This window comes from Oryx dammah, unplaced genomic scaffold, assembly GCF_014754425.2.
Source record: "Oryx dammah isolate SB20612 unplaced genomic scaffold, SCBI_Odam_1.1 HiC_scaffold_18, whole genome shotgun sequence".
NCBI lineage: Eukaryota > Metazoa > Chordata > Mammalia > Artiodactyla > Bovidae > Oryx > Oryx dammah.
Window position 1 is genome coordinate 29,885,877 of NW_024070202.1, and position 23,145 is coordinate 29,909,021.

At 37.1% G+C, this 23,145-nt stretch overlaps 1 protein-coding gene across 1 annotated transcript in view; it reads left to right on the top strand.

The window, feature by feature from the left end:
* The first annotated feature begins 18,054 nt into the window (after positions 1-18,054).
* ABCB5 (ATP binding cassette subfamily B member 5) overlaps positions 18,055-23,145 on the top strand; it is a 114,531-nt gene continuing 109,440 nt past the window's right edge. Inside the window, exons 1-3 of the mRNA XM_040260634.1 lie at positions 18,055-18,107; positions 20,196-20,250; positions 20,578-20,728. Coding sequence (XP_040116568.1) covers positions 18,055-18,107; positions 20,196-20,250; positions 20,578-20,728 — 259 coding nt within the window. The remainder of the gene's footprint in view (positions 18,108-20,195; positions 20,251-20,577; positions 20,729-23,145) is intronic.

The following is a 23,145-nucleotide window of genomic DNA, read 5'->3' on the forward strand; positions in this document are numbered from 1 at the left end:
CTAACATGAGTGCTTTGGCCCACAAGCCTTCCACATCTGCTGGTAGAGTGAGAACTGGAGAAAATAATACTAGTTCCCAGTCCCACCAACCTTAAGTCTTTGTTTTATGCTAAAGCTGTTTGGCACTGGCTTTCTGTCACTTGTAACCGAAAGAGTCTTAACTAATATGTTCTACTCAGAAATATCCAACTTTTAACACATAACATTTGAAAAGTAAAGCAGGCAGGTAACCTGGTTCTTCAGACCACCAGTGCTAAAACAATTCATGCCATACCACTGCTTCCCTTGATGTTGAGGCCTTTTAGTCACTTATAGACGTCTCTATGGTACTAGAGGCAGAAATTGGAGAAGGCAATGGCAACCCACTCCAGTGTTCTTGCCTGGAGAATCCCAGGAATGGCAGAGCCTGGTGGGCTGCCGTCTGTGGGGTTGCACAGAATCAGACACGACTGAAGCAACTTAGCAGCAGCATGGTACTAGAAGCCAGACTTCCAAGAAACATAAAATCTCTCATAGGTGTTTCAGGAAGGTAAAAGAAAAACTACCATTCTGACCAGATGAGGACATTTGGAAAAGGGAGGAATACTGTACTCAAAGAGCCTTCCTTCCAGGCTTCTCTGATTCTTCCAGTCCCTTTTGTCTACATTCTAACCACTTCTACTCCATACCTAAATCCTTTACCCAGTTTCCCTTTTTCAGAGATTCTTTAGATAGCCTTAGCTCTATGTAATAAAGTATCCTTTTCATCAAGAAACCAAGGGAATCTTAGCTCACCTCCTACTCCAGTGCCTGTAGTGGCAACTTTTGAGATGTAGCTGTTCCTTAGATTTACAGGTTTCTGGAGCAGGTCTCCTCTATTCTTATAACATTCAATTCTTTGATGCTCCAATTATTACTTCTCTTTGGCTACACACCAAATTTCAGAACAGATGGACTTGAATTGACAAATGCTGCTGTAAAGTTTAACTTTTTTCTTGCTCTAAATTTAAAATGTCACTATAGAACTGCTGGTCCCATCACTTCATGGGAAATAGATGGGGAAACAGTGGAAACAGTGTCAGACTTTATTTTGGGGGCTCCAAAATCACTGCAGATGGTGATTGCAGCCATGAAATTAAAAGACGCTTACTCCTTGGAAGGAAAGTTATGACCAACCTAGACAGCATATTGAAAAGCAGACATTACTTTGCCAACAAAGGTCTGTCTAGTCAAGGCTATGGTTTTTCCAGTGGTCATGTATGGATGTGAGAGTTGGACTGTGAAGAAGGCTGAGCGCCAAAGAATTGATGCTTTTGAACTGTGGTGTTGCAGAAGACTCTTGAGAGTCCCTTGGACTGCAAGGAGATCCAACCAGTCCATTCTGAAGGAGATCAGCCCTGGGATTTCTTTGGAAGGAACCATGCTAAAGCTGAAACTCCAGTACTTTGACCACCTCATGCGAAGAGTTGACTCACTGGAAAAGACTCTAATGCTGGGAGGGATTGGGGGCAGGAGGAGAAGGGGACGACAGAGGATGAGATGGCTGGATGGTATCACTGACTCGATGGACGTGAGTCTGAGTGAACTCCAGCAGTTGGTGATGGACAGGGAGGCCTGGTGTGCTGCGATTCATGGGGTCGCAAAGAGTCAGACAACGACTGAGCGACTGAACTGATCTGAACTGATAGAACTTAGTCTATTAAGAATTTAAATTTATTTTTTAAAGTACTCTGTAAGTCTTTGAGAAGTAATATAACATTAACACATTACCTCAGAATGGAGTTAGTATATAGAAAACCATCCACCCACATATGCTACAAGTGCATCTAATGTATGAATTCAAAAATTTGTCCTGTTTTATACCAACAGCCCAAGAACTTTTTCTGTTTTTTGTTTTTCATGTTTTTTGTTTTCTTTATTTTCTGATGCTTTTACATCTTGGGGCTTTACTGATCCTAGAGGGAATACCCCTCCCAGGGTTAGCTAATACCTAGGGATATAGACAATTCAAGCTCGAGTGTTCCTTTTATATGCAAACCACATGAAATCCAGAGCCCGTACCCTTAACCATCTCCTTTATTAGGCTGAGTAATAAACATGCTGAGTATGCCACTATCCTTCTGCCCTAATCACCACAAGGAAGGTCAGGTACCAGACAACTAGAGACAGAACCTACTACACCCCAGCATCCACAGAAAGTATTCAGATTAGCAAATTCTAAGCCTGCTTATCCTGCTTTGCTTTGGCCTTTTCACAGAAACTACAGCAAAGCCTCTTATACGTGGTTTCTTTTGCTTCCCCTGCTTCCTTTCCAACCCTGGTACTTCTTTATGTGCAGCTGCATGAAGTGGTATGCTTCATGTTCCTAGGCTTGAAGAAGGCTCTACAACCTCTTTTGATATGAATAAAATACTGTGAGTCACCCAAGGGAAAATAATTTCTCCTTTTGTTGATTAGAAGTGATACATAAATTTTTACAAAACTCTAGGGGAAAGGCATTGTTTCTAACACTTTACCTAATTGTTCATTCGAATCTGGTGGATTATGTTGCAGTTTATTTAAGATGGGGCTATTGAGAAGCAAGTGGCCCCTACATGTGACTAGCTAGTGCTTCCTTCCCTGGAGGAAATTAATCTTGTGGCAAATTATGCATTTTCTTTTAGTTAATCTTTAAATGAGTGTGGAGTTGATGGCCTACCTGGCTACCTGACAGGGAGATTTTACACACAAGGGTTACATTAATGTAATCTGTCGTAATTCATATTAAAAAATAAAAACACCACTGTCCCAGAGAAGTTATTTTTCCTCTATTTAGAAGAGGAAATTTTAAAAAGAAATTCTGCACATGAAAACAACCAGGGGTAGAACCAGCTGTCCATTATTTTATACAATGGACCTCAAATTCTAATTTGAATCAAATCCTTTGTGGAGTGTGTTTAAAATGTGTATTTATAGATCATACTCTCTAGAGATTCTGATTCAAGAGTCTAAATAGAAGGTCAAAATCTTTATTTTATCAAGAAGTCCGTATCCTGCCACACGTGTTCCAAGAATCACAATTTAATAAACACAAGAAAACCACCAGCCTACTTTGCCTGATTCTGAAGATTTATTGTTGAGTCACGTATGCAGTCAGCTACCAGCTTTTAGGTCCTAAAGTATCTCCTAGTAACAGCTTCTCTCTAAACACTGGAGTGATAATATTAATATCATGCATATATTATGTATACATTTATAGACAGATAGATCTAGCTATCTAGCTATAGATATGGTTTTGATATCACTTCATCTGAGCCAGACATAAATGAGTAAAATTTCTATCTCAGTCACTAACTGTCTGAGTCAGGGCAAGTTAAACACTTTGAATCTATTTCCTCATTTTTAAAATGGGATTATTATGCCACTTCACAGAATTGTGATAAGGATTAAGGGAACATTTGTGTATAATGCATTTAAACCAGTACCCAACAAAGAGTGAGGATAGGAGTGGAGACAGTACTACTGATTGATGTTTTACATGTATAGAAATTGTTACATGGTTTCCAGAGCTCTTTCACATGCATCATTTAATTATATCCTCAAAATGTGCGTGTGAGGTAGAGGCTGCAGATTATTGTTCCAATTATAAAAGTTTTAATCTCAGTCTGCCACCATGGCCATAGGAAAGAAAGGAAAGTGTCAGTCTTTCAGTCATGTCCAACTCTTTGCAACCCCATTGTAGCCCGCCAGGACCCTCTGTCCATGGGATTTTCCAGACAAGAATACTGAAATGGGTTGCCATTTCCTTCTCCAGGGAATCTTCCCAACCCAGGGATTGAACCCAGGTTTCCCATATTGCAAGTTAATTCTTTACTGTCTGAGCCATCCTCAGTGGGAAAAAAAATGAGCATCAAAGTGTCTGAGAGTATAGGAGTTTCTTTTACCTTTTGAAGCCGAGGAATTAGTGTGCCCCAGAATACTTCACACTTCAGAGTTCAAGGTGAGTTTCAAATTTGTAGAATGGCAGAGTAGTAGTGGTTGGGAGCATGGGTTTTCCAGTAGACAAATTTGGCTCTGTCACTTTAATAACTGTATTAACTTGACAATGTTATTTAAGTCTTCCAAGCCTCAATAGCTTCTTAGGAAAACAAGACTTATAAAGCAATGGTTAAATAATTTTCATAATTGTAATAATGATATCTAATATTTATCAAAGCCTCCATAAAATATTTTGTAGAGTGTTTAGCAGAGTAGTGCTCATAATAGAGCTGGTATGTAAGAAACCATCCACCCACACATGCTGCAAGTACTACTAATGTATGGGAACAGTTATTACTATTGCTAACAAAGAATAAAGCAATAAATTTTTTAACTTGAAGAGATAGCTAATGGGCAAATTCTTAGTTACTATTATAACCACAGACTTTATTAGAAAGCAGAGTAAACATGAAGAAACTATGTAGATAGACCCAGATCACAAAATGACTCCATAGCAGGGTCAGGTTCTGCCCTGTCCAAGACCTTGTCTCTTCTCCAGGGATTACTATGATCCTTTCATTTTACTCAGAAGAAGGACTTACACTTGGAGAATTCCCTTGTAGAGTTCCATGGTTTTATACCAAATGCTCTGAGGTCTTGAAGATTACCTTCTTTAATATGTTAACGTACCTTGTGTTTGATGTTCTGTGTTTATGTTGACAATGGAGTTTTTGCAGAGTTAAAGGCCTACACAGTTCTTACAGGTTCCAATTTGGAACCAACCCTAAATCTTTTGTGGCTTTGAGTTAGTCTTGGCAGAAGACTTCCAGAGTGGGAGGATTTTTAATGGTTTCTTTAAAAGAGTCACTTTAAAACATTTATTTAGGCTCAAACCAAAGTAAACTGACCAATCTATTCCCATGGATTTTAGAGGAACAAGGGTTAGAATTCAGAGGAAATGTGGTAAGCAAAGCCTACTGAGAATTTGGTTGATACTGAGGGCCATTAAGTGAGCACGGTGTCACTAAAAGCAACTTTCTCACAAAGAAACTTTCTCACAAATATCCTACTATGTTATGCTCCCATAATATTAGAGGTGTTTTGAATATATACATGTATGTATATACACACGTAATTTATATACCTTGTATCAATCCCAAAGATTGTCATAAAAGTGATATTTTGCTGAACTTAAAATCATAAAATAAACTTCTAGTACAAAAGAATAACTCTAAATTTTTTTTATTGACAATAGTAATAAAAATTTAAAGGTCTAAGATGACAGTGAAGACCTATAATTTTCTAAAGATTGTCATCTGTTAATAGCCCCCACGGTCATTATACAGCACATTTGTCTTACTAAGCAGCCATTTTTCTAAGTGAAATATAACGATATTTTCCCACAATACTTGTTTTCTCTCCCCCATAGTTTTTCTGTTCATTTTTATGTCTGAAAATTGTATATGGTTTTGGAGTTTTTCACCCTCAGGAATATTTGAGATGGCAAACTAGTATTCTGCTCTTAATTACTTCTCATAAATTGTGAAGAATCTTAATTGGGACTTTTTTCCTGAAAGAACTCATGGCTCAAATATATTCTAAAAGTTAAGCAATATGTGTTCTAATGATGACATTGTTTAGTATTGGATGAATGTTAGTGTCCAATAATTCTATAAAGATTAAAAGTATAAACCATTTCATTTCTTTTACACTCTATCTTTAAAGTCATATAGTGATTATTTTTAATAGTTTTCCTAAATCTATCTAGCTGAAGTAACTTCTCTTCTTTTAACACTCAATCAAATTTCTTACTTTGTTAACTCTTATATTTTTTAAATTGAGATATAACTGACATACAATATTGTGTAAGTTTAAAGTATACAGCATGTTGAATTAATACCTTTATATACTGCAATATGATTACACTGTAGCATTAGCTAACATCTCTAGCACATCACATAATTTATAATTTCCTTTTTTGTGAGAAGACTTAATATCTAATATCTTAACAGCTTTGAAGCATATAAAACATGATTGCTGACTATAATCACACTGCTGTGCATTAGATCTTCAAAACTTATTTAACTTCTATCCAACTATAAATTTGTGCCCTTTGACTACTGTTTCGGCATTTTTTCCACTTCCCAGTCCCTGGAAACAGCCATTCTACTGTTGCTCTGAATTAACCTTTTTTAGATTTTATATACAGGCATGCATCAGAAATATTGAAGATTTGGTTCCAGACAACTGCAATAAAGCAAATATCACAATAAAGCAAGGCACATAAAAGTTTTGATCCTCAAAAAATTATAAAAGTTACATTTACACTGTACTATAGTCTATTTTATGTCTTTAAAAACATGCCCATATCTTAATTAAATAATACTTTATCACTGAAAATGCTAACCATCATATAAGCCTCCAGCAAGTTTTCATCTTTTTGCATTAATAGCACCTGATATAACTGATCATCAATCACTGTAACAAAATATAATAATGAAACAGTTTGTAATGTTGCATAAATTACCAAAATGTGGCACAGAAGAGACATGAAGTGAGCAAATGCTGTTCGAAAAAATGACAGTGATAGACTTGCTCAACACAGGCTTGCAACAAAACTTCAATTTGTAAAAAACTGAATATCTGCAAAGTGCAATAAAGCTAAGTGCAGTAAAACAAGGTATGCTGGAGTTTACTCAAACTCATGTCCACTGAGTTGGTGATGCCATCCAACCATCTCATCCTCTGTTGTCCCCTTCTCCTCCCACCTTCAATCTTTCCCAGCATCAGGGTCATTTCCAATGAGTCAGTTCTTCACAACAGGTGGCCAAAGTATTGGAGTTTCAGCTTCAGCATCAGTCCTTCCAATGAATATTCAGGACTGATTTCCTTTAGGATGGACTGGTTGGATCTCTTTACAGTCCAAGGAGTCTTGTCTAACACCACAGAGTCTTGTCCAACACCACAGTTCAAAAGCATCAATTCTTCGGCGCTCAACTTTCTTTATAGTCCATCTCTCACATCCATACATGCAATAAACATGAAGAGCAGATTTCTCTTCAATACTGTTTTTATTTTCTTTGTTTATCTACACAAAGTGGTATTTCTGCATCATTATGACTGTTTTATATTTAATATTTTGAAGAACCTCCATATTGACTTTAGTATCAGGGTAATGTTGATTTTGCAAAATGAGTTTGGTGTGCTCCTTCTTCTTCAAATTTTGGAAGAATTTGAGAAGTATTGGCATTAATTCTTCTCTGTTTGGTAGAATTTATGGGGAAACCATGTGGTCTTAGTCTTTTCTTTCTTAGGAGGTTTTGGATTACTGATTGAATATCCTTACTTATTGCTGATCTGTTCAGCTCTTCTATTTCTTCATGATTCTTGATTGGTTGTCTTGAGTTTTGATAGGTTGTATCTTTTTCTAGGAATTTATCCATTTGTTCTACATCGATTATCTAGTTTGTTGGTATGTAATTTTTCATAGTATGATCCTTTGTATTATCAGTTGTGATATCTCCTTTAACTTATTTTTCTTTTTTGGCCACATCTCACAGCAGGCAGGATCTTAGTTCCCTGATCAGAGATCAAACCTGAACGTGCTGCAGTGGAAGCTCAGAGTTCTAACCACTGGACCGCCAGGGAAATAAGTCCCTTAAATAAATGTTTAATCTTTTTTTGACACCTTTAATTCCTGATTTTACTTGAGTCCTTTTCTTAGTCTACCTAATGATTTTTCAATGTCATTTATCTTTTTTAAAAAATTAGCCGTTAGTTTCTTTTCTGCCGTTTCTCTAGTCTCAGTGTCAGTTATTTCCATTGTGATCTTTCTTCCTTCCTTCCTTCAACTAACTTTAGGTTTAGTTTGTTATCCTTTTTCTAGTTCCTTGATGTGTACAGTTAGGTTATTTGAGATTTTTCTTTTTCTTAATAGAAGCATTTATCATTATAATCTCTCTTAGAACTACTTTTGCTACATACTATAAATGTTGACATGTTGTGTTCCCATTTTTGTTTGTTTCAAGATTTTTTAAGTTTCTCTGTTGACTTTTTCTTTGATTCAGTGGTTGTTCAGTCTATGTTGTTTAATTTTCACACATTGTGAATTTTCCAGTTTTCTTCCATTATTGATTTCTAGTTCCATACTATCATGGTCCAAAAGATACTTGGCATTCCAATCTGCTTAAATTTGCTAAGACTTGTTTTGTGATCTAACATATGATATATTCTGGAGAATGTTCCAGGCATGCTTGAAAGGAATGTGTATTCTGCTGCCATTGGATGGAAAGTTATGTATGAGTCTGATAGGTTCATTTGGTCTAAAGTATAGTTCTGGTTCAGTGTCTCTATTAATTTTCTGTCTGGTTTAGCTGCTACTGCTACTGCTAAGTCACTTCAGTCGTGTCCGACTCTGTGTGACCCCGTAGATGGCAGCCCACCAGGCTCCCCCGTCCCTGAGATTCTCCAGGCAAGAACACTGGAGTGGGTTGCCACTTCCTTCTCCAATGCATGAAAGTGAAAGGTGAAAGGGAAGTCGCTCAGTCGTGTCCGACTCTTCGCGACCCCATGAACCACAACCTACCAGGCTCCTCTGCCAATGGGATTTTCCAGGCAAGAGTACTGGAGTGGGGTGCCATTGCCTTCTCCAAGGCTATCCACTGGTAAAAGTGAAATATTGAAGTTTCACACTAGTATTATATTGCTATCCTTTATCTCTTTAGATCTGTATTTGTTTTCATGTTGAGTGCTCAGTGCTGGGTGCATAAATATTTACAATTGTTATATCCTCTTGGTGAATTTATCTCTTTATCATTATATAATGATTACCTTCTTTATCTCATTACAGTTTTGATTGAAAGTCCATTTTGTCTGATATAAGTGTGGCTACTCCTGTTCTCTTTTGATTTCCATTTGCATGGAATACCTCTGTTTCATCTCTTCACTTTTCACCTTTGTGTGTCCTTCAGGATGAAGTGAATCTCTTGTAGGCAGCATGTAGTTGGGTCTTGGGGGTTTTTTTGTTACTCTGTCCACCACTTTATACCTCTCAATTAAAATTTTTAATCCATTTATATTTTAGTAATTATTGATAGGTGAGGACTTACTAATGCCGTATTATTATTTCTGGCTAATTTTGTAGTTCCATTGCGTCTCTCTTCCTTTCTTGTTATATTCCTTTATATATTCATGATTATCCATACAGATATGCTTTACTTCCCTTTTTTATCCATTGTGTATCTACTGTAGGTTTCTACCTTATGGTTACCATGAGGGTTATTTAAAACATATTTTGTCAGTCTGTTTTAAACTAATAGCAACCTAACTTTGATCATATCCAAAAACTCTAACCTTCTACCCCTCCTCCCCCACCTTTTATGTTTTAATAATTTAACTCACTTTATATTGTATATCCATTAACTAATATTGCAGCAATTGTTATTTTAATATTTTTGTCCTTTAACCTTTATACTAGAATTAAGTAGTTCCACCATATTACAGTATTGGAGTATTCTACATCTAACAATATACTTAACCTTACTAGTGTTCTTTATGTTTTTATATATTTACATTACTAGGGTGGCTCAGGCAGTAAAGAATCTGCCTACAATGTGGGAGACCTGGGTTCTATCCCTGGGTTTGGAAGATCCCCTGGAGAAGGGAACAGCTACCCACTCCAGTATTCTCGCCTGGGGAATTCCATCAATAGAGGAGCCTGGCAGACTACAGTCCATGGGGTCACAGAGAGTCAGACACGACTGAGCAACTTTCACTTAGGGTTTCCCTGGTGGCTCAGATTGTAAAGAATCTACCTGCAGTGCAGGAAACCAGGGTTCAATCCTTGGGTTGGGAAGATTCCCTGGAAAATGAACTAATTTGTGTCCTTTCATTTCAGCTTTAAGAATTCCTGTCAGCTTAGGCAGGTCTTGTGGTGATGAACTCCCTCAGCTTTTGTTTGTCTGGAAAAATCTTTATCTCACCTTCATTTGTGAATGACAGCTTTGCAAGGTATTCTTGGTGGACAGTTGTTGTTGTTGTTTTCCTTTTAGTGATTTAAATATATTATTCCACTTTCTCCCGGTCTGCAAGGTTTCTGCTGAAAAATCTGCTGTTAGCTTTATGAGCGTTCCCTCATATGTGAGAAATTTCTTCTGTCTTATTGCTTTTAAAATTCTCTCTTTGTCTTTAATTTTAAACAATTTATTATATAAGTTTGTATTGGAGAAGATCATTTGGAGTTGAAACTGGAGACCTATCAGCCTCTTGAACTAGAATGTCTAATCTCTCCCTGAAAATGGAAAGTTCTCAGTCGTTCTTTTTTGTTTGTTTGTTATTTCTTTAAATAAGCTTTCTACCCCTTTCTCTGTCTCATCTCGTTCTGTAACTCTAATAAAGCTGGGCTTTTTCTCTTCATAGTGTCTTACAGTTCATGGGAGGCTTCTTCACCTTCTTCACTCTTTTTCATCCATTCATCATTTTATTTTCATTTTTCCTTTGTTATTCTCTTACCAGTAATTTCAAATGACCTGTCTTCTACTTCATAGATTTCTTCTGCTTGATTGATATGCTGTTGATTCCTTCTCTTTCATGTATCTCCATTCATTGTATTCTTCAGCTCGAGAATTTGTTTCTCTCTTATGATTTTTATTTCTTTTATACTTCTCATTTTGCCCATGTACTGTATTCCTGATTTTGTTGAATTGTCCTTCTGTTTCCTAGTAGCTCAATGAGCTTCCTTAAAACAATTATTTTGAATTCTTTATCAGGCAAATCTCAGTTCTCCATTTCTTTGGGATCAGTTACTAGAAAATTATTGTGTTCCTCTGGTGATATCCAGTTTCCTTGATTTTTTTTATGTTTCTTAAGGTTTTATATTGCTGTCTTTGCATTTGAAGAAGGAACTATCTCTTCTAGTCTTTCCTGACTGACTTCAGCCCTGTTAGGGAATTTTAGGTGTTCTTAGACCTTTTCTATGGATATGTCTACTTTACACTTCTTGCTCCCTCATGGAGGGAGATTCTTAAGATTGTGTGCACAGCCAGACCACATACTGACAGCTTCTCATTTTCTTTATTTTCCTAGGGTAGTGCTCAGTTTTGTGTGGTTTTTCACAATCCTGTAAACTTCTCTCAGTTTTCTGTGCATATGCATGCCTGTTCACTAGCTGTTTGTAAAGCCTTGCTGACACCATCCTCAGGGGTGCACACAGGGAGCCAGTCACAGGTTGGGAGGCAGTAGAGTGTCGGTGAGGCATGCAGAACATAGGGGGTACTCATGGGCCAGTTGAGGAAATCCGTAGGCAAGGCATCCCAAGAAACTTTCGAGCTGGCTTCTTGATATGACTAGTAGGATCATATCTAGACTAGTAGGATCTGCACCCCTTTGATATGTTCCATTCTGAGCCCTGGCTGCTATTATCCCAGATACTCCCAGCCCCCTAGTCATGCAGCACACATCAGTATTCTAGATAGGGCTAGAAAGAAATGGGTATCTTTAGAGGCTTCCTATATAGCTGAGAAAGTTAAACTATCTCTCTTACTCTCTTCAATCCATTTAGTCTCAGGTTTTTACTGCAATAGTGAGCTGAAACCTCTGCTGGACCATCCCAGACATCTCCAAAGGCACTCTTGTCGGTGAGTGATTGTCTAAATCAGTGTTTTGGGGGTGGGAGATGGTAGAAAGCTCCTATTTCACCATTTTGACCTCTGCCTTCACTTCTTTTTTTTTTTTAAATCCTGATGTTACACTGACATCTTATGGTAATTGATATGGCTTTTTTGTCCTAAGCTGACAAAATGAACCAAGTAGTTACATACTTCAGCAAAGGAAGAGGGGTATTGAGTTGTAGACACTGTGCTTAGTGCTATGCTGCTGCTGCTGCTGCTGCTGCTGCTAAGTCGCTTCAGTCGTGTCTGACTCTGTGTGACCCCATAGATGGCGGCCCACCAGGCTCCCCCGTCCCTGGGATTCTCCAGGCAAGAACACTGGAGTGGGTTGCCACTTCCTTCTCCAATGCATGAAAGTGAAAAGTGAAAGTGAAGTCGCTCAGTCGTGTCCGACTCTTCGCGACCCCATGGACTGCAGCCTACCAGGCTCCTCTGTCCATGGGATTTTCCAGGCAAGAGTACTGGAGTGGGGTGCCATTGCCTTCTCCGGTGCTTAGTGCTATAGTAAGGATTAAATGTCTTACCCAAAGTTATATGCATGGAGAATGCAGAATTTGAGTCTGGGCAGTTTGATTCTAGAAATGTACTTTCTAATATGATAGCCACTAGCCATGTGTGGTTTTTAAAAGTTAAATTAGTTAAATTATGTAAAACTAGAAATTTAGTTCCCTCAGTAGCTACATTGTGATCATGGTGATTTGGTCGCTAAGTCGTGTCTGCCTCTTGGGACCCCAGGGACTGTAGGCTGCCAGTCTCCTCTGTCCATGGGATTCTCCGGACAAGAATACTGGAGTGAGTTGCCATTTCCCTCTCCAGAGGATCATCCCAACCCAGGTATTGATCCTGGGTCCCCTGCATTGCAGGCAGATTCTTTACCAACTGAGCTATGAGGAATACCCCTAATAGCCACATTACAGGTGCTCCAATAGCTACACATGCCTAGTGACTATATCTTGGACGATATAGAGAATATCTTCATTTTTGCAGAATCTTCCATTGGATAGCACTGCACTAGAAGCAAAACTCTTGACTTCCCTACTATACCACTTCACCTGTACTTGTATATAACATTGTCAGATTATTAAAGCAAGTTTATCCTCAAATTAAAATGGTACCCCACTCCAGTATTCTTGCCTGGAGAATCCCATGGACAGAGGAGCCTGGTGGGCTATAGTCCATGGGGTCTCATAGAGTCGGATCCGACTGAAGTGACTTCACATGCATGCACGCATCCTCAAATTTTTAATTATTCATTCTTTGCAGATGACTATCACAAGTATATATCTAGCTTAACAGTTTTCCTAATTAACAGTGCCACATTTCCATCTGTATGAAAGATATGTTCACTTGGACACACAAATATTAACCAAACTTTCATTTTTAATCTAAATGTAACTTTTTCCCCTAACCAACTTTCTCTCCTGACTTCCCTATTACCATTTTTCCTACTATTTTATTCCCAGTTTCTGAAGTTTAGTTATTGAACTTGTTCTAATTCCTTCTTTCTTGTTCCCTGAATCTATATCTTGTCAATTTTTCCTTAAAAATATTTCTCAGATTTGACTTTCTTACTGCTGTTAAACTAAATCATAATGGGTCAACCTGAATTTTATCTTTTCCCATGTCCTTACAATCAACATTTATCAGGTTAATTGTATCAAATATCAATGGCCCTGTCACTCTCATTCTCAGAAAATTATAACAGTTGCCCTAAAATTTAGTTCAGTGCATTCTACAATCTTATTTACCTTTTCTCTTTCTTGATTTTTGCATGAACTGTTCATTCTAACCAGACCGGTCTCATTCCTCTATTATGAGATAATTCATCTTTGCATTCCTGAAATTATGTTCTTATTCCTCCTCCACACATCTCTACTTATTGACATATTAACCATCCTCCAAAGATTAACCTTAGGGCCCTTCCTGTCTGTGTGGTGAAACAATTTAGGTCATAATGTTCTTCTTAGATGCTAGAAAAGTCACTCTGTGTACTACTATTCATCATATAACCTCCTGTCTTGCTGGGTATAATAGTCAGGATTCTCCAGAAAATACCTATTGGTTTTGTCATATATCTGTATCTATCTATCTATCTAGAGAGAGAGAGATTAGAAAAGGGGAGCATTAAGTTTTAAAAATTGACTCACATGAGCGTGGTGGCTGGCAAGCCCAAAATCTTCAGGAAAGGATAAAGGTTAGAAACTCTAGCAAGAATTTGATATCTTGAGCCTGAATACAGTCTAGAAGCAGAATTATTTCCTTTTTAGAGAAAAAAGAGAAAACTACAAACAAATATCCCTTATAAATATTTATGTAAAATTCCTCAACAAAATACAGTAAGTTCCCTATATAGGAACCTAAAGTTCTGAACCTTCAAAGATGGGAACATGCATTCACATGTCCAGTCACATAAGTTAGTTCATGTGTCTGATGTACGTTGTGATGTTCATGTATCCTCTACAAGTGTTTGTGCTTTTGTGTACTTTACTGTACAGTACTGTATAGAGTATAGTAGTATATAATCTTTATTTCAAGCCCAGGATGTCCAAAAACAAGGGTAAAAGCTGTGGTGATATAGCTGATTCTGCTAAGAAACACCGTCTGTTTCACTGTACTACTATACTTTTCAGAGTACTGTACTATAAGACTAAAAAATGTTTTCTTTACTTTTTGTGCTTGGTTTTCTGTGTATTACTTGTGTGGAAAGTATTATAAACCTATTACAGTTCAGTACTATATAGCCGATTGTGTTTGTTTAGGTATTGTGTTAGTTTATATTAGTTCAGACTAATTTTGTCGGACTTAACGACAAATTGGACTTTCAAACACGCTCTTGAAATGGAACTCGTCTGTACGTAGGGGACTTGCTGTACTAGCAACCAAATTCAACAGCTTATTAAAGTGATTTTACATCTTGAAAAAGTGAGATTTATTGCCAAATTGCAAGGGTATGTGAACTTTCAAAAAGCAATCAATTTAATGCATGCATGCTTGCTAAGTCACTTCGGTTATGTCCAACTCTTTGCCACCCTATAGACTGTAGTCTGCCAGGCTCCTCTGTCCATGGTTTTTCCAGCCAAGAATACTGGAGTTGGTTGCCATGCCATCCTCTAGGGGATCTTCCCAACCCAGGGATGGAACCTGCATCTCATATCTCTTCTGCACTGGAAGGCAGGTTCTTTACCACTAGCACCCCTTGGAAAGCCCCAGCCAATTTAGTAAACCTCATTAAAAGATGCTTACTCCTTGGAAGAAAAGTTATGACCAACCTAGATAGTATATTCAAAAGCAGAGACATTACTTTGCCGACTAAGGTCCGTCTAGTCAAGGCTATGCTTTTCCCTGTGGTCATGTATGGATGTGAGAGTTGGACTGTGAAGAAAGCTGAGCGCCGAAGAATTGATGCTTTTGAACTGTGGTGTTGCAGAAGACTCTTGAGAGTCCCTTGGGCTGCAAGGAGATCCAACCAGTCCATTCTGAAGGAGATCAACCCTGGGATTTCTTTGGAAGGAATGATGCTGAAGCTGAAACTGCAGTACTTTGGCCACCTCATGTGAAGAGTTGACTCATTGGAAAAGACTCTGATGCTGGGAGGGACTGGGGGCAGGAGGAGAAGGGGATGACAGAGGATGAGATGGCTGGATGGCATCATTGACTCGATGGACGTGAGTCTGAGTGAACTCCGGGAGATGGTGATGGACAGGGAGGCCTGGCATGCTGCGATTCATGGGGTCGCAAAGAGTCGGACACGACTGAGCAACTGAACTGAACTGAACTGAATAGACTGAGGAAAAATTTGTGTCTATCTCAGGTGATACAAGAAAAACATATGACAAAATTCAACACCATTTAATGATAAGAACACTCTACAAACTAAGAATAAAAGGAAACTTCTTCAACATGATAAAGACCATCTATTAAGAAACCTACAGGTGACATCACACTCAATGGGAAAAGACTGAAAACTTGCCCATTAAGATCAGGAGCAATTCTAGGATGCCTACTCTCACCACTTCTGTTCAACACAGTTCCAGCCAGCACACTTGGGCAAATAAAGGAAACATGAAACATCAAAATTAGAAAAAGAACTCTGTTCTCAGACAAGATCTTTTATACAGTGAATCTCAATATCTCTCTCTGTCACTCACACACACACACAATTGTCATAGCTAATACATGTGTTCATCAACATGCAAAAATCAGTTGCTTCTTACCATTCACATTAGCCAAGATATGCAAACAATTTAAGTGTTCAGCCACCAGCAGATAAATATATAATGTATATCAGTCAATGAAACTTTGTTGTGCAAATGTGCCATTGACATTAGAGACATTTATTTTACTTATTACAATTACTAATTCAGCTAATAAAATTATATGGGACTAAACAATAGAAAACTGGGTATATAGGCACTACACATCTTTAAAAAGAGTGTTTATTTGGCTCAATGAATTTTCTTTGCTCACTTTGTTTCCCAAGTACACTATGACAAGAACATAGTGTGCTTTACTTGGAAATTCACCCTTTCTGTAATCAGATATTAAGGTGTGGTCAGAAAACAGGCTTTAGCAAAGCACAGTTCTGAAAGTGCAGTTAGTTTTTTTTGTTGTTGTTGAAGAGGAGAAACCACTGATGAGTTTGGTATAAATCAACGGATCATGCACTTACCAAGGTGAGCCTAAATTGTTTTGGTTTCTTTTAATGAATTTATGAGTTTTATTATATAATTGCTAATTTCTATGAAATGCAATGTTTGATAGAGTCATTTAATTACTTACACATATGTTATACTGGTATAACATCAGTATAGCAATTATGAAGATTTCTTGTATGAAGTTATGAACATTGGTTTCCAAAACAGGAAAAATATGCCAGTGTATTTGTATCATGCCTTCCTTCTCAAGGTCTCCCCTTGCAGCCCAAAGAGTAAAGAATCTGCCTACAATGTGGGAGACCTGGGTTCTATCCCTGGGTTTTTGGAAAGATTCCCTGGAGGAGGGCATGGCAACCCACTCTCATATTCTTGCCTGGAGAATCCCCACGGACAGAGCCATTTCTGACCCATTTAAATCATTTCTTCATGGAGAAACTTACTATTTGAAGGTGTATTTTACAGGTTTTTACAGTTGCTTAGGTAGTACAGTCCATGGGTCTCAAAGAGTCAGACACAACTGAGCAACTAACACTTTCAGATAGTGTTTAATTGGTTACTAATTCCACTCTAGTGTTTAAGTCCATATATGTTATAAGCACCTCAATATAGATATTACCCCATGAACTATACAGTCCATGGAATTTTCCAGGCCTGTCTCTTCTCCAGGGGATCTTCCCAACCCAGGGATCACACCCAGGGAAAACCCGGGTCTCCCGCCTTGCATGTGGATTCTTTACCAGCTGAGCCACAAGGGAAGCCCAGGAATACTAGAGTGGGTAGCGTATCCCTTCTCCAGCGGATCTTCCCAACCCAGGAATCGAACTGGGGTCTCCTGCATTGCAGGCGGACTCTTTACCAACTAAGCTATCAGGCCCATAGATATTGCATGGCCTAACAAATCATATTGAGTCAAAAACATCTGTGTATTTGCAAAGAAATGATAATTTATGTTGATAACTGCAATCCTGAGACTAGCTAAGATCCTAACTGGGCTTCATTGGTGGCTCAGATGGTAAAGAATCTGCCTGCAATGCAGGAGACCAGGGTTCAGTTCCTGTGTTGGAAAGATCCCCTGGAGAAGGAAATGGTGATCCACTCCAGTATTCTTACCTGGAGAATCCCATGGACAGAGAAGCCTGGGGGCCTACAGTCCATGGGGTTGCAAGAGTTGGACACAACTTAGTGACTAAATGACCACCTAAGATCCTAAAATATCATCTAAAGGAAGAATATGCTATATTTAATATAATGAGGTTTTTTTAATATTCTAATATTTAAGAGCTATAAATTCGTATATAGTAGAAGCTCTAACTTCCTCATATTTAGTAAACTAGAGAACTCTGCTCCCTCAAGCTACTGGCTAACAGAAGCTATTACATCAGTTTTTTATTTGTTTGTTTTTTGTTTTTTTTTAACAGAGAAAACTAAGCACTAGATAATTTAAAGGTTTTTATTAGTAACAATAAAATCCAATATCCTGGGAAAGCATGCATTGGTCATGAAATCTGGCTTTTCTCCTTTTTATTCTATTTCTAGAATTTTATTAGCTCCAAATCTAAGCCCAGAATGAAGCAAAGAAGTTATAAATTCATGTTAAGTTCTGAATAGGTGAGCTATGTAACCCGAAACTTATTTGGTGTGTCAGGGTTGGGGGGCATGGTGAAACTCAGCAGCATGCTTTTCTAGAAGCCCTTAGGGATGTAAAGAATGCTTCATATCAATTAAGTGATAAAAGTTCACATTGTCATGATATACTTGTTGATATTTTATTTCAGAAGAATTAAGTTGTAAATAAGATGGCAAATTCTGAACAAGCTGAAGAAATGCAAAAAAATTACCAGAGAAATGGGTATGTTTTGCCTAATTTCTACAAAACATGTTCTGCAACTTCAATTATATCTTATCCTTTTCTCAACTGTAGCAAAATGTCAATAATATTTTCCAAAAATAACAGTACTGTTTGCATTTTGCTGGACTTTAACATAGTGTTATAACTGGATTAATAGTAAATTTAGGAAGCATAATTGCTACAGGCTTTGATTTTGTATTTACTTCAGATATTTATTCTTCCAAATTTCTTATCTCTTACCAACATGTAGAGAGAAAATACTTAAATTTTTTTAATTCTTTGTGAATCCTTCATTCCATGTGGTACAGTTAATAAAAGAAAATATTGGATTCTAATTATTTTTTCAATAAGTTGGTATCTATATGTATATTTGTATGTGTTATAAAATTTTCCTACATCTGTAATTCATTAACTTAGAGATGTAAAATGGAAATGATTTTAAATATTTTATTCTATTATTACCATAATAATTGAGTTACATTTCAATGTATAAACTATAAAACTAGAGGCCTGCTTTAGATCACTAGTTATATATACCTGAAACAAAATTTATCAAAAGAAGATAGGGCTTACTAGATCTAGAGCTTTAAAAGTCCACATTTGAGCTGGGACAAGGAGTTGTATCATCTTGAAGCAATAATTTTTGTCATCTATGAATTATCTCTGAGCAAACTGGCCCAATATGTTAGTAAATTATTAACTTCAGGTGGAATAAAATTAAGTGACTTGTCATTTATCAAAGCTGCCAGAACAATATGTTATGAAGCTGAAGAGAGGAGTCAGGAGTTCATCCTTCTGTGACATCTTTTTTAGGAAATTTAATCTGATCCCTCCACCCTTCTTTTAATGCTTCAGAGTCTTGTGTGTGTGTGTGTGTGTGTGTGTGTGTGTGTGTGTGTTGTGTGTATTTAATGACAGATTACAGATTTCCTGAAATCAGTGGACAAAAATTTACATTCTTAGCTCACTCCTTGAAAGTGAGCTAAGAAATGAAATTTTCAGTGAGTACAAATTTCTCAGTACACTTGTTTAATGTGTACTGAATAGAACTTCTTTCATTTAAAGCATACAGTTTCTCTTGAGCAATTTGTTACAAAGGGTTAAAAATTTTAATTCACCACCTCATACTCATTAGGATGGCTCCTATCTAAAAATAGTAATAATAATATAAAACAGAAAATAAGAAGTGTTGTTGAGGATATAGAGAAATTGGAATACTTGTGCATGGCTGATGAGAATGTGAAATGATGTAGGAAACAGTATGGTGATTCCTCAAGAAATTAAAAGAATTCCCACATGATCTAGAAATTCTACTCTTGGTTGGATACACAAAAGAATTGAAAGTAAGGACTTGGAGAGATATTTTTATACCTATATTCATAGCAGTATTGTTCACAATAGCCAAAAAGTAGAAGCAACCCAAGTGTTCACTGCTGGTAAATGGATGAACAGAATGTGAGATAATACCTGCAATGGAATAGTATTCAGACTTAAAAAGGAGGAAAACTCTGACAAGTACTACAACATGGGTTAACCTTGAAGACATTTTGTTAAGTGAGATAAACCCTTCAGAAAACAATAAAACACTGTATTATTCCACCAAAATGAAGTTCTTAAAGTAGTCAGATTCCTGGAAAAAGAAAGTACAATGGTGATTGGCAATGGCTATGGGGGAGGAGTTATTTATTGGGTACTGAGTTTCTTTTGGCCAAGATGAGAGTTCTATGAGTGGTTGATGGTGATAAAAGCAGTATGATTGTACTTAATACCATTATATTCTTAAAAATAGTTGAGATGGTAAGTCCTATGTTATGTGTATTTTATCACTATAAAAAATATTCTACTTCAGATGTGTGTCTTTCAGTTGTTACCTAACTAATAATGCAGAGACAGCCAGTGATAAATTACTTTCCCAGTGATTATACTAAAAACCTTTGTACTGTATATCATCGTTTGATTTTAAAATTTCAGTGTTGATATAAACTTATTACCAAGAGTAAAATTTGATACTTCAACACAGTTTTAATTAGAAAATTCTACAAATTATGTTCACATTGTAATCTTTCCATTTTAAACAATTGTTTCCAGAAAACTCCAAGAACTGCCTAAAGTAAGAAAGCAAGTTGTTGGACCTATTGAAATAGTAAGTAAAATTAGTTAGAAAGTGTGTCTATGTATCAGAAAATTTTAGGGAATTGTCAGGAGAATATAGAATAATTGTGTTTGTCTCATACAAACATAGTTTATTTTTGTGTTTGGGGGGATTTTAAGAAAATAATTTATAAAACTATTATTTCCAACAGGAAAAATATATGTAAGTAACCCATAAATGCTGTAATAAGAGATTTTTTTAAAATAACACAATACCTGTACAAAGATCCAATTTTGCCCAAACTAATGGCAAAAGCTAAAGGCTGATTTTTGGTGTTTGTTTTTTAACATGCTACCATGTTTTATTCGTTTTCCTCAGTTTCGCTTTGCTGATGGACTGGATATCACACTCATGATCCTAGGATTACTAGCATCACTTGTAAATGGGGCCTGTCTTCCTGTAATGTCACTGATATTAGGAGAAATGAGTGACAACCTTATAAGTGGATGTCTAGTCAAAACCAACACAAGTGAGTACAATATTTACCTTTCTATGTTGCTAGGGACTCAAGAGTATTAAGGAAAGCAGACATTAAACTCATAATACAAATTATTCTCTTGTCAAACTGTGTAATATTTATTCTTCTGTGTTGCCAGGGACTGAAGAACCAAAATCCATATTTGTCAGCCTTCTTCAAAGAAACAGAACCAATAGAATGTGTGTGTGTGTGTGTGTGTGTGTGTGTGTTTATGTAGAGAAAAAGAGAGACATGTATTTAAAAATATATATATAGCTCACATGATTAGGGGAGATCATAAGTCCAAAATCTGTAAGGTAAGTTGGCAGACTGCAGACCCTCTGTCCCCTATTTGACTTTAAATATTAATTTATACCATATTATTTTCCACCAAAAGTTTAATTTTTTAAATGCCCCAGTTTTGTTCAAGTGGAATAAATTCATAGTTTCCATTTCTATTTCCTTCCATGTGATGATATCCTGTCTACACAGTTATTAATTTTTTGATATTTTAATGAGAGAGTCTAAATATGTCATTTCATTTGGTAAACAAATGGAGCTGCCAATTCATTGAATATATGTTTGTTGATTGCCAGTTATGTCTGTCTGTCTCTTTCTCTGAATAAGTGAGTGAAGAAAGGGAAGGAAGGAGGGGAAAAAAAGGGAAGGAGTAAGGTCAAACTTAGCAACTTAAGGCAATCTCTTTGCGAGTACTCCTTCGGTTGCATGCATATGTGCTAAGTAGCTTCAGTCTTAGATCTGCTCTGTAAATGATTACTTTGTTAAATTTAGATAGGGTAGTCATGTGTGAAAGTGAAAGTCACTCAGTCCTGTTTGACTCTTTGCAAACCCATGGAGTATACAGCCCATGGAATTCTCCAGGCCAGAACACTGGAGTGGGTTAGTTAGTTCAGTCACTCAGTCGTGTCCGACTATTTGCAACCCCGTGAATCGCAGCACGCCAGGCCTTCCTGTCCATCACCAACTCCTGGAGTTCACTCAGACTCACGTCCATCGAGTCGATGATGCCATCCAGCCATCTCATCCTCTGTCGTCCCCTTCTCCTCCTGCCCCCAATCCCTCCCAGCATCAGAGTCTTTTCCAATGAGTCAACTCTTCGTGTGAGGTGGCCAAAGTACTGTAGCTTCAGCTTTAGCATCAGTCCTTCCAAAGAAATCCCAGGGCTGATCTCCTTCAGAATGGACTGGTTGGATCTCCTTGCAGTCCAAGCTGTTCCCTTCTCCAGGGGATCTTCCCAATTCAGGGATTGAACCTGTAGTCATGAGTATCTGACTGATATTGCTGAATTTTAATTTTGTTTTTGTTTGAGCCGTGTTACTCAGGGTTTCATTGTGTGTTTTTTCAAATGTAATGAATACATAAAAAGGTTGAGAAATATTTAGGTAAATAATGGGTTTTATTTGTAAAGGGATTCCCAGGTGGCTCAGCAGTAAAGAATCTGCCTGCCAGTTTAGGAGATACAGGAAATGCAGTTTCGATTCCTGGGTCAGAAAGATCCCCTGGAGGAGAAAATGGCAACCATGCCAGTGTTCTTGCCTGGAAAATCCCATGGACAGAGGAGCCTCGTGGGCTACAGTCCATGGGGTCACAAAGAGTTGGACATGACTGGGAGATTAAGCACACATCCTATCATTGGTATAACATATTATTAAAAAGAAGTGGAAATATTGAGGAGTATATCTTCAGCCTTCTAATATTGGTTTTCTGAAGGATAACAGAGGAGGATTTTTTACTCCTACAATTAAAGATATATTTAATAACTATCATTGATCAGAGGCCCATTTTTATTCCAGCACTGGACTTTTTCACATTCTACCTCTATTAATATAATCTCCAAAATGAAATTATACCATTTTTATGTGATTCTAGGTACGATTTTTAGAAACAATATATATTCTCTTTGTTGTTGTTGTTTTTTTCCAAAAGATATATTGTAGGAATAGAGCTGACTTTAGAGGCATTTCTCATTCAGAATGCAGAAATAGTTTTCTTCACAAAGTCTCCAAAAACCAAATTAAGAAATTGGCCCCATTATTCACAAGACTCCTTTCCGCTTCAATAAAAGACCTTGTTCTGTCTAAACAAGTGTTTCTGAGGAGGAGCTTGTAAATTATAGCCTCATGCAGAGTTCCCTTTCTCCATAAACTCCTTACATCCCATGACCTCTTTTTTTAATATAAATTTATTTATTTTAATTGGAGGCTAATTACTTTACAGTATTGTATTGGTTTTGCCATACATCAACATGAATCCACCACGGGTGCACATGTGTTCCCCATTCTGAACCCCTCTCCCATCTCTTTGTTAATTCAGTTAAATTTCCTTAAAACTTTGTACTGAGGTTTAATATTTCTATGTAAACTTTGATATTTGTGATAAGCTGCTTTAAAAAAAGTTCCAAAAATGGA